We start from the raw sequence: 11,164 nt of genomic DNA, 5'->3' as shown, positions 1-11,164 counted from the left end.
TTATAAAGCTTTAAAGCTAACTTTAATATTTATTTAAAACTAACTTAATGGATAATTTAACGCAAATAGTAATTAATAGCACTTATATTTCTAAGGCTTTAAGTTTACCTTATTAATAAATAAATTTAAAAAAAATTTTTTTTTAAAATATCGCTTAAACCCAAGGTTATATACCTTATTAATCTTAATTTAATTAAAGATAACTTAATTATTTAAAAATATAAAATAAAGATAAGTAATGCAATTATTATTTAAAATCTTATAATTAATATAATTAATATAATTAATAAAAAGCATATAAGTATAATTTTAATTTATTAATAATATAATTTTAATAAAAAATAAAAGGCTATCCTTAAAAAGCTTGTCAAAATAAATAGCAATAATATTTATATTTATCTTCATAATAAGTTTATAAGCAAGGTTAATTTAATAAAGATTATTTAAGAAAATTTAATAATGCTATATAAAGTTTTAATTGCCTTATATAAAATAAAGGTTAATAAGAAATGCTATTATTATAAAAATCATAAATATAAGAAAGATTTAATCTATAAATGTATTAAGGTTTTTAGCATAAAGGAAATAAGTTATGCTTAATATTAATATAAATACTAGGATTTTTATATAGCTTAAAGTAACTGCATAAAAATATTAAAATAAATTTATTAATATAAATTAAAAATCAATCGCAATAATTTAATAACAATTCTTTTTTTAATATTTAAATATAAAACAAGGTTAGTTAACATCCAAATATTATATTTAAATATCAAGTAAGGTACAGGGATTAAGGTCACTTGACCGCATACCTCTTTCTAGGTCCGTCCCTGCTCACGCAGACTGTGTCAAGAGCTCCGATCAGCAAATCTCGTTGCATACCCAGGAACACATTCACTCGGCGCAGATAGAGGCTGGTCAACCTCTGGTATCAGAGAACAGCGGGACGACAGCGTTGTTGAAATCATGTAATACTTGTACAACCTTCAAGACTGGCTGAGGTACATTAGGCCTCCCACCTCTCTCCTATATGACGGTTGTGGGACTGGTGATCACCAGGCAAGCTCGATTTTCTAAGCACCCATTCCTTCAACGAACCGAAAGCTTCCAAAGGCGGTACATGCACATAAGGTAACTGGGATGATACATCAGGCGGAAAATGCATCTCAATTGATTCCTCATGACAATGTGACCCTAGACGTGTAGCCCGATATTGTGTCCCATGTGACCCTGTTCTTCGGAGCAGCCTTCACCTCGGTCTGCATGGGTCATCGCCTCAGCGAATCTGTTTCCGCCGGTGATTAACAGATACATGTTGAGAATGCATCAGTACTTAAAATTCAGGCTCATGCCAGACCTAATGACTTTTGATGCCTAAGTCTGCGATGAAAATGTCGGCCGCCTTTTCCCCAATCGTCAGTGCCGTGTTGTTCGGATGGGCTGCTATGTTACGAGGCACGATGCTCAAGTCGGCCACTTTGAGTCCTTCAACGCCGTGCACATTCAGCCTCTCGTCCACAACGCCCATGCGATCAAGCGGCGCGAGTTTACACGTTCCCAGCGAATGCCACGTCGTGGTAACATTCTCTCGCAGCCACTTGTCGATCACAGCGTCGTCTTCGGGCGTGTACTCGATATTCTGGATGTCACCTCCAAGAGGCTCTGCGATCTCGACGGCCACTGCCTTGGACCCATCCGCGAACTTGGGGTGGCCACTGGCCACTTCACCCCGGTATATCGACCGGCGGCGCGCTATCTCGCGCTGGGTTTTGTATGCCCACCTGCACTTTTTGACATCAATGCCATCCTCGTCGTCAAGAAAGCCAGTGTTGAAGTCGGCCTTGTTGCTGAGCTTTGGCCCTGTGATGTGGATATGTCCGCGAGAATAGGGGTACACCGTGAAGATGGAGTGAGAGAAGTATTGCCCAGCAGGCAGTCCGACAGGGACCCCAGGAAATCTAAGACGAGTTAGCGGGACTGGCTATAACTAGCGACCACAAAAGGTTTACCCGTTGAAGGCCGCCATCATTGCCAGCGGCTTGTCTGGGTTGGACTTGAAGTCCCTCTCCCAGACCCTTTCGAAGTCGGGTCCCAGGGAGGCAACATCGCGATCTGAAGGTCGGATCTTGCATGTGATGTCCACGCCGTTCCATCCCAAGACCTTGCTCCCCTCAGGACTCTCAATGTCAAGGCGTCCAGTGTTGAATGCGTCCATTGTCTCCTCCACATATAAGCTCGAACGGTATGGGTATCCGACCAATTGATGGTCTTGATATCCTTGGCCAACCCCAGGTATCTCCACAAGGAGGTCGACGCCCGCCCGCTTCAGAATATCGGGATGACCAATGCCAGAGCGCTCTAGGACCAGTGGCGTCCCAAAGGTGCCACATGTTACGATGACCCCTCTCCTAGCTTTGATAATTCGATGACGGGCGTTGGCAGATGCAGCGTTTGATCTGTACACGATCCCTGTCGCGCGTTTGTTGTCGAGGACAATCCGTACCACTTCAGACTCAACGACAACATGCAAGTTGGGATGCGCACCGTCATCAAGCCTGGGATGCAGATATGCATGCGCAACATCGGATCTCTTTCCTTCGGGCGATACATAACGCATTGCACGCTGCGCGCCGTTGCAACTGTCCAGGTCGCCCAAGTCCATGATCTCATCCCAATCGCCGGCTGCCCTGAGAGCAGCGAGGAAGTCGTCCTCGACCCTGGGAACTCGATATGGCCCACTGGACACGGAAATCGGGCCATCATGCCCGTGCAGTTCCCTGTCGCCAGCACCATCGTGGTATGTTTCAAACTGGGATGTTTAGCATTGGGTTATCGTCAGGAAGGCAACGACAGTACCTTTCTCATGTAAGGCAGCAGGTCATCTGCAGACCACCCGGGCATATTCCACGAGTCGTAATCCGATCGTTGAGCTCGACTGTATATGACCATGTTCACAGAGGAGCCGCCACCGAGAATGCTGGCTGTGGGAATAGCGACCTCACGGCCTGCCAGGTTTTCAGATTTGTTGCCGACATAGTAGGTGACTGACCCTCCATCAGGAGCTAGATTGTGGAAGAAGTAGGCCGGGTGCCGGATCACGCGCTCGTTGTTGTTGTTGCGGCCTTTTTCTACTACCAGCACGCTCAGATTTGGGTCTGCGTCTGCTATTCTGGATGCAATTATACACCCGGCAGTGCCACCTGAATGTAGTAATGAGCACACATGAAGTTCCCGGTGACAGGCTCTGATGGTCGTACTTACCCCCCGCGATGATTACGTCAACCTCCTGGACATGGTCAGGAAGCTCGGTGTACAGACCCATCGTGGACAATGGGAATGAGGAATTCTTGCTCGTGGGAAGACCGAGGTGCGAGATGGCGGAAGACAGGAACTTCCCAAGCAAACGACCACACCTTGATGGCAAAACGTACGGAAGGCGCGATTGGCGAGAATCGCTTGTGTTTCGTTAAAGGGTGGGCAGAGGAAAGAACGTAAGCTGTGGCTGCAGGGTGTTGCCAGTGTTTTGACTACATGCATATCCGAAATCTCCCAGAGGCATATCACATGCTCGAGCATAGTATCGAGTTAAGCCAATTATCGTCTAATGCGAGCGTTGGGTGAACCCCATTTGCACTTCGCCGCCCCCTCAATTGTATCGCTTCCTCTGTGCTTCTTCCAACGGGAACTCGCAGAGCCTCATTATTGCGATCAGCGACGAACCAGTTTCAGAAGAGCGAACCACGAATGAGAACCAGCGAGGTCATATCATTGCTTGCTTGGGAGAGGCATTTAATTCAACCAACAGGCCGGCCCGCTCCACAAATCACCATCTATCAGTATATCTGAATGACGACGAATGTGCAGGAATAGCCCCCAAGTCACCCTCGGATTAGCCTTCGCATTCCTCTAGGTGGGTTGGGTAGTATCCAGGACTGCAGGCTGCTCGCTGCAATACCGCCGTCACACTACATTCGGTCAGCCCGCCAATGTCTTGGAACTTGTCCATATGTGGAAGTCGAAACTGACAAATGATAGACCATGATCTACAACAATTGGATCAAATCTGTCAGGAATCAGTGCGTAGTCACCAACGAGTGGTCGGACTGTTGGTTGTCGTACAAGAACTTTGCATTAGTTAGTCACCCAACATGCTGACCTGATCCAATCTTGGCACGCTGAAATTAATGCAATATCGTGTTACATCACAGTTTCACTCTTGATAAAAAAGTAAGAAAGGACATGATCTACAACGAGCGCTTGCCGCGCGTCAGTAAGAACGCATGCTACGCAAAGTTCCCGATCAGTGGTTGTCGTGCCGTTTGCTGCCTAAAGGAAGGCTATGTTGGTAGTACAGCATGTTGACCAACATTGCGGACCTCCGAATGCTCGTTTACGCCCTTGCTGTTGTGCACTCATTGCGCAGTACCAAAGGACTTCAAATAGGCAGAATCATAAGGGGAAAACCTAATTAAATTCAAGAGGCTAGATCCTGTGACTGCCGATCTGCCTCTGGCACAAGGTCCTCTCGCAGACGAAACTGTACGACGGGACCATCCTGCCAGCTCACGAAGCAGCAATAAGTCTGAAACTCATCCTTCATCCCACGACCTTCGGCAGATAGCCCGGTTCCTTCCCCAAGCGTGTCATCCGGGTCAAGCCGCAGGTCGAGCTCCCAGAGTAGACGGGCCAGTATGTACGACATTTCTTGATATGCCAATGGCTTTCCAACGCAGCTGCTCCTCCCCGCTCCAAATGGAGTGAAAGAGAATGACTGGCCAACCCCCGCTTTGAGTGGGCCATGTCCACTGTCAGTCTTCTCTCCAAGCTCAGCAGCCATCCACCGCTCTGGCTTGTATGAGAACGGCTCTGGGAATACTTCCTCGTTGCGATGTAGGCAATAGTGAGGGATGCCCAGACAAGTCCCGGCCGCGAAGTACTGGCCATCGACGGCAATGCCGCCCGGACCAACCCTGCGCGGGAGGATACTGGGCACGGGCGAGCTCAGGCGCATAGACTCATCCAGACAGGCCAAAAGGTACGTAAAGTTCTGCAACCCCGGGCATCCGAACGAAATGGGGCACGTCCTCGCCCCGTCGGAAGGAACGGGAAACCTCGCCCGCAGCTCTGTTGTCAGACGCGAAAGTGTCTGCGGGTTGTGCAGCAGGTAGAAAAGGGTGGATGTCAGGGTAGTGATCATTCCGTCCGTGCCACCCGTGATCATCAAGCTCGCCTCTGACGCGAGCTCCTCTCGCGTGAAGGTGCGACCAGTTGCGGGATCTTCAGACACCAGGAGCTTCTCCCAGATATCGTTGCCTTTGATCCCGTCCTCGTGATACTGCCTGAATCGCTCGTCCGCAAATGAGCGGCTGAGATCCATGAACTGTTTCACTCCGACTGTGAGTTCACGGAAGAGAACCTTGTGCATATTGAAGAGAAGCATGCATTGCACTGTGATATCGAGTCAGCCATCGAGATGTGCTCGAAGGAAATAGCTGGGATGAACAACTCACTGTGTCCGACCAGATGCATACCCCCGACTCCTTTGGGGATGCTGCTGACAAAGTGTCGGTTCTTTGCCTCACGCTGGACATTGAGCGTCTGAGTGAACGTCAGGTCACTCATAATGTCCATGATGCAATACGACAAGAAGTCAGTCATATTCTTGCCGGAGCTCCAGCCCTGAATTTTGCCATCAGGACTGGGCGCTGTGCCCCGCTGAAGGGTTTGAATCAGGTAGTCGACATGCGACGGCAAACGAGCCCCTAGGGATTTGATGACCGCCGGCTTCAGCGCCGCCACGTTGACCCGTCGCCTGAATGCATGGGCGGCGTGGTCGACGGTGGTGAGAGACATCTCCGCGCCGAAGAAATGCTTGAATACTCCATACACCTCTGCTTTAAAAGTATTGGAGTTTACATCGTGTAGCTCGAGAGAGGCGGATGCTGAGTTGAGTGATACGCGGTTCGGCCCATATCGAACATATTTGCCTGGTTCCTGTGTTAGAATCATGAATGAAACTTTTGTCATTATCTTGGACTGCCGCACCGTGTTTCTTGTGTTGCCGATATAGCTCGAGATGACGGTCACCTTTTGCAATCCAGAACACAGTATACCAGTCCGTGCAGGCCGCGAATAGAGGCCCGGGATATTTAGCGAGAGGATGAAACTCGAGCCTGTATACAAGACCGGCGAACACCTATTACTATTCGGTTAGCCCGATCCTACTGAACCGAACAAGGGACTTCGCTTACGTATTCCAGGCAAGATGTCACTGCCAAGGTGAGATACCATATCAAAGTGCGGGGCTGGTTGAGTTGTGTAGCAGCCAGGCATACCATTAAGACCGACAAACATCCAAAGACGACCGCTGCTAGGCGATGATGGGTCTTCATTGCAGCTCTGCTTAATTTGACCGAGTAAAAGGTGTCGGAGGTGACTTGTTCATGGAAGAAAATGATCGGGTGAGCTAGAGATCTTGGAAATCGGCTCTTATGCAAATGCCAGTAATCGCGTGGGTATCACTCGAGAAGGAGATGCGTGACTAAAGGACATTCTGTGTCACCACTATATGCATATTTACTGCTGCCGGAAAACGGTTTGAAGAACTCAACGAGGACCCTCCAGAAAGGCCTTTTCCAATCGATGATTGCGTCAGAGAGTCATAGAAATCACACTTGGTTGCCTGACAGACCTGGTCCCAAGCCTTTGGTCACTATGTTCCACCCGAAGCAGTTGGGGGCTAGTTTCCAGCTCTGCGAAGATCGTAATGCATGAATGCATGCAGCCTGGCATTCCGTGGTCCAGAGGCCTCGGCGTCCGTCTGACACCCGAAGTTGGGGGCAGTTTCTGAGCAGTGCGAGAAGGATTGGGCCGTAGCAAGGCTGAACGCGGGGTGTCATTCGTTGGTGATGAGATGTATCTGCAGTGCATCCGCCACAGGCAACCGACTTGGAAGTGTGTCTTGCCGAACAACATTGGTTGGACCACGCTGTGGTGCTCAACGTGCTGATAACCGTGTCACAGAATTTTCAAGGGACATGTCATTAGTAGAGGTCTCAGGATTATGCTGATGATTCTGTATTCCTTTGCTGACCGACTTTTACAAATCCTGGCCGATGGTTCGTTGGTTTGAGAGCATGTACAAGCGGCTTGATGAGAATCCGGTAACATTTTGCAACGGTCTGAAAGGAAGGATTGGGTGACTTGGGATTGTTGGGTATTTATATCCCATCCAACGTGGCATTGTTTGCCCTGTATCTTTTTCTGGGAAAACATGCTCTCCAGAGAAGTTAAGAAACAGTCACGTTCATCCAGGTGTTCGAACCCGCCAACCCAAGTGTCCTGATTCGCAAGAGGACATGAAATCCGCTTCGAGGCCGGTTGACTCCGCTGCCAACATGGCGGCCGGCTGTCAGAAAGCTGTGAAGGTCTGTCTGCTACCCTTCAAGGCATTGAATGCTACACGGACTGATGTAATTACTAGAGTAATCACCGAAGTATATGGTACAATCTCGGGACCCTGTACCTCTTCACTAAAGGCGACCTCAAATCCATCGTCGTGCCACAGTCCGTTTTCGCAATTTCTGTGGTTTTCTCCAGCGCAGGCCTCGTTGATACAGCATATGATTTCAACCTATGGTGCACTCTGAGTCGAATACCGTTGATGGTGTTCTGGCTGTGGATAAACCTACTTGTTGAAGATATCTCCAACCAGAGACTCCCAGATTCGATAGCCGAAGACATTGTCAACAAGCCTTGGCGGCCTATACCTTCTGGACGACTATCTGGGGAAGAAGCGCAGCAGGTCCTCAGGACTGTCATACCTGTGTCCCTTGTTATCAGCGCGCTGCTACAGAGCTTCGAGCCCAGCGTCACCTTTATGACGCTGGTCTGGCTATACAACGATCTGGATGGCGCCGGCGCAGGCCCGCTACAACGCAACATGTTGAACGCCGCTGCCCTTGCTTGCTTTGGCTGGGGGGCTCTCACGAGTTTATCAGGGTCAAGCAAGGACGTGGGATGCAATGCCGTGCTGATTTCTTGGATCGCTATAACAGCTGCGATTGTCATGACGACGATACATGCACAGGACTTTCCTGATGTGGCTGGTGACAAGGTTCGAGGACGAAAGACTATCCCACTCGTATTCAATGAGGCTTGGGCGCGAGGAACTCTTGCTGGGCTCGTTCTTTTCTGGTCGATAGTGTGTCTGCGCTTCTGGAACGTGAGCTCCACGCTGGCTTGGATGGCAGTGCTCGGGATTGGAGTGACCATGTCACTCAAGACTACGTTAAACCGGACGCAATCATCTGACAAGATTGTATGGAAGCTGTGGTGTTTCTGGATCACTTCTGTATATCTCCTGCCGCTTTTCAGCACAGGTCCTTCTTTTTAGCAGCACACCGTGCAATGAACTTGGCTAGATAGCACAATTAATGATACTACACAAATCGACGACGGTTCAATACTGTACTTCTCTCGACCCAAATCGTACTAGTAACGTATGCCGCGCAGGTGCCAGTGAGGGGTGATCAGTTGCGCGGCTTGCACTCATGGATCTACACTCTTCTTGAATCAGTGATTGGCCCGCTGCGTGTGAAATTGCTCGCTCTCCCTCGGAACCACGCAAAGTCTGTTCAGCCCTCAAAATAGTACGGAGGATGATTGCTGGTGGTTACACATGCATCGGACTTTTCATCGCATTGTCGTGATCAAACGGAACTTGCAACCTTGCGTGCAATCGTGATTGCCTATCACCTGCCGCTGTTGACTAGGGCTGGAAATGCCGCACTGATGACTGCATTTGTGTTCCCCCGATGGTTGGGGAAGGCGTTTTACTGGGCAGCCTGGCTGCTATCCTTGTGACTGGATTTAATGAGTGGGAGCCTCCAGAGTTGCTTACTGCATGCATAGGTTATGCTGTGCCACCTCGGCGTCTGGGCTTTTATGCTGGCGGATAGCATTGGCGCACACCTCCTGACCCGGGGGCCTTGGTGGTCTACGGCGGAGTGAGACAACTGCTTTGGGCCTTGGTAAATGCATATTCCTTCGCTTCGCACAGCTGCCTTGGCTGGTGGGCATCCCGTCGACGCCTCCCAGTTTGTTCGCACCCGGACTGCCAGCTGGCTGTCTCCATGCTCCAGTCTTTTCCCCTAACAAATGCGGCTTTCTTCTCTTCTATGCTAGCGTAGCCGTTTTCCTGCTTATTGGCATTTAAATTCAAGGCTGCTGAAGAGGCTTATCCGTCAACATGCCGGCCAGAGCCCCCACCGAAGAAGAGATTGCTTGGATGATGGAACACAAGGAGGACACTCTTGTTCCGAACATTCTCGCCTGCAACATCATCTGTGGTGTCGCCTCCATAATTGTCCTTGTACTGCGGTTCTGGTCTCGCAGAGTCAGCTACGGCCGTATAAGAGTCGAGACAAGTGACTTCTTATTTATAATTGCATGGGTAAACGTGTCACACCCTCGGAATGATTCAAGGGATTCAGGAAGCTGACATCATATTCTGCCGTCTAGTTCTGGTACATCGGCTACCTTGTCTGTTTCTCCGTGACCACGCGTTATGGAGAGGGGCTGCATATCATCTTTGTGACAGACGGGCGACTGCTTCAGATAGTAAGTCACTGGCGCAGAAAAGAATGACTTTGTACTTGCTAACCGCAACTAGTGGAGTATCGCCACGGAAGTATGCTACTACTTGTCTATGGGGTTCCTCAAGTTCAGTATCCTCAAATTATATGGCTCGATTTTCATCTCACGCCGCTTCCATTACTGTCTTTGGGCTGTCCATGCCTTTGTTGCCGGCTTGACGATCTCGGCTGCCGGTGTTTCTATCGGACAGTGCACGCCGATTGCATACGGGTGGGACCAGACAATTCCAGGTGGTTCATGTGTCAACTACGGACTGCTCGTACTTATTGCCGGAGTGCTGAACGTCGTGACCGATCTGGTCATCCTGATCTTGCCTATTCCCTCGGTATTGCGACTTCAGATCTCGAAGCAGAAGAAGCACCTCATCATCTTCACTTTTGCGATGGGTAGCAGTGCCTGTATCGTCAGCATTATTAGATTGGCGTTCAGTCTCATGGTAGGCTCCACGCCCGACGTCAGTTGTGAGTTCACCGCCCGCAATCGAAAGTATACATTCTCTAATTTACTTCAATCTAGGGACCAATGTGCCGTCAGCCTTTGTGACTGCTGCTGAGCTCCTAGTTGGGATTCTGGCCACTTCGATTCCGACGTACCGACCTTTGTATCGGAGGTTCATTCAACGCTTCACATCGCAGAAGTCATCAAACCAGAACTACCAGCCGGGAAGCCACGAGAATGCCGGGTCGCATTCAGTCAAGGTCTCGGCCGGGGCGACCACCCCCGTCGACAGCGACGGCATTCACTTTACCAGTCAGATCGAGCTTACCAGGCATACGCATAGGAATGGTGTCTGGGTGCGAGTAGACGACGAAGATGCCACGGGCCCACATAACGTTTCAGGAAGACCAGAGGGTGGTTAAAATTTTGGAAACGGTGAACATGGTCAAACTCGTACCCAAAATCCAGTCCGTGCACTCCAAAAGTTCATGCGTCCCAGATGACATCGACCGAGGCGATGTCCGGGATGACATCGTATTTCAAAACAGAAGGGAACCAAGAAGTCACTTGTGTGTATGACACCGACGATTCGTCTCTGCCGGAGGAGGCGGGGCACATCACGAAGTCTTCACGTGCTGCCGCCTGCAAATCGACGGTCTCTGCGTGAAGAGTGCTATCGACCACACTTTTGGTCTTGGACAGAACCTCTGATGTTCTTCTCATAGAGGTCTGGGATCACTAAGTCAGGGTAATATTGCCAGTTTACGAGGACCAAAGCGACGAGGTCACGGGCCGACACTTTTAGGTACGTTCGAGGGTCGTTTCGCTTTTACATTTTTGTCGAGAGAGCGTATCTCCGCAGGAATGGGAGGGTTGTCGCAGAGGAGGCTGTTGAAGAAGAGGTTGTCCCAGAGGATACTATCCCAGAGGAGGTTATCCCAGAGAAGGGGAGAGGTCATCACACAGGAAGCGATCCCACAGGAGGGAATCCCACCAGCACCAAACTTTGTCCTTGGGCAACTCAACCGACAACCACTAAAATGTTGACTGGACACGAAATCCTTGCCAA

At 49.5% G+C, this 11,164-nt stretch overlaps 4 protein-coding genes across 4 annotated transcripts; 2 read left to right on the top strand and 2 right to left on the bottom strand.

Annotated features, from left to right (window-relative positions):
• Positions 1 to 1,357: 1,357 nt before the first annotated feature.
• On the bottom strand, positions 1,358 to 3,322 carry INS49_012495 (uncharacterized protein; the record flags this gene model as incomplete). The annotated part of the gene is made up of 4 exons (XM_043173198.1): positions 1,358 to 1,958; positions 2,010 to 2,809; positions 2,857 to 3,200; positions 3,262 to 3,322. 4 exons carry the CDS (start codon positions 3,320 to 3,322, stop codon positions 1,358 to 1,360), a joined length of 1,806 nt encoding a protein of 601 aa, XP_043022495.1.
• Positions 3,323 to 4,474: 1,152 nt separating this feature from the next.
• Positions 4,475 to 5,853, bottom strand: INS49_012494 (uncharacterized protein; the record flags this gene model as incomplete). Its single annotated transcript, XM_043173197.1, has 2 exons — positions 4,475 to 5,448; positions 5,511 to 5,853. 2 exons carry the CDS (start codon positions 5,851 to 5,853, stop codon positions 4,475 to 4,477), a joined length of 1,317 nt encoding a protein of 438 aa, XP_043022494.1.
• Positions 5,854 to 7,397: 1,544 nt separating this feature from the next.
• INS49_012493 (uncharacterized protein) lies at positions 7,398 to 8,395 on the top strand (the record flags this gene model as incomplete). The annotated part of the gene is made up of 2 exons (XM_043173196.1): positions 7,398 to 7,427; positions 7,484 to 8,395. The coding sequence occupies 2 exons, from the start codon at positions 7,398 to 7,400 to the stop codon at positions 8,393 to 8,395; spliced, it is 942 nt and encodes a 313-aa protein (XP_043022493.1).
• An 855-nt stretch (positions 8,396 to 9,250) lies between these two features.
• On the top strand, positions 9,251 to 10,517 carry INS49_012492 (uncharacterized protein; the record flags this gene model as incomplete). The annotated part of the gene is made up of 4 exons (XM_043173195.1): positions 9,251 to 9,454; positions 9,523 to 9,621; positions 9,674 to 10,118; positions 10,174 to 10,517. The coding sequence occupies 4 exons, from the start codon at positions 9,251 to 9,253 to the stop codon at positions 10,515 to 10,517; spliced, it is 1,092 nt and encodes a 363-aa protein (XP_043022492.1).
• Positions 10,518 to 11,164: the final 647 nt, after the last annotated feature.

The sequence above is a fragment of the Diaporthe citri genome (assembly GCF_014595645.1).
Source record: "Diaporthe citri strain NFHF-8-4 chromosome Unknown scaffold_6, whole genome shotgun sequence".
Lineage (NCBI taxonomy): Eukaryota > Fungi > Ascomycota > Sordariomycetes > Diaporthales > Diaporthaceae > Diaporthe > Diaporthe citri.
This window is presented reverse-complemented; position numbering and strand designations above follow the sequence as displayed.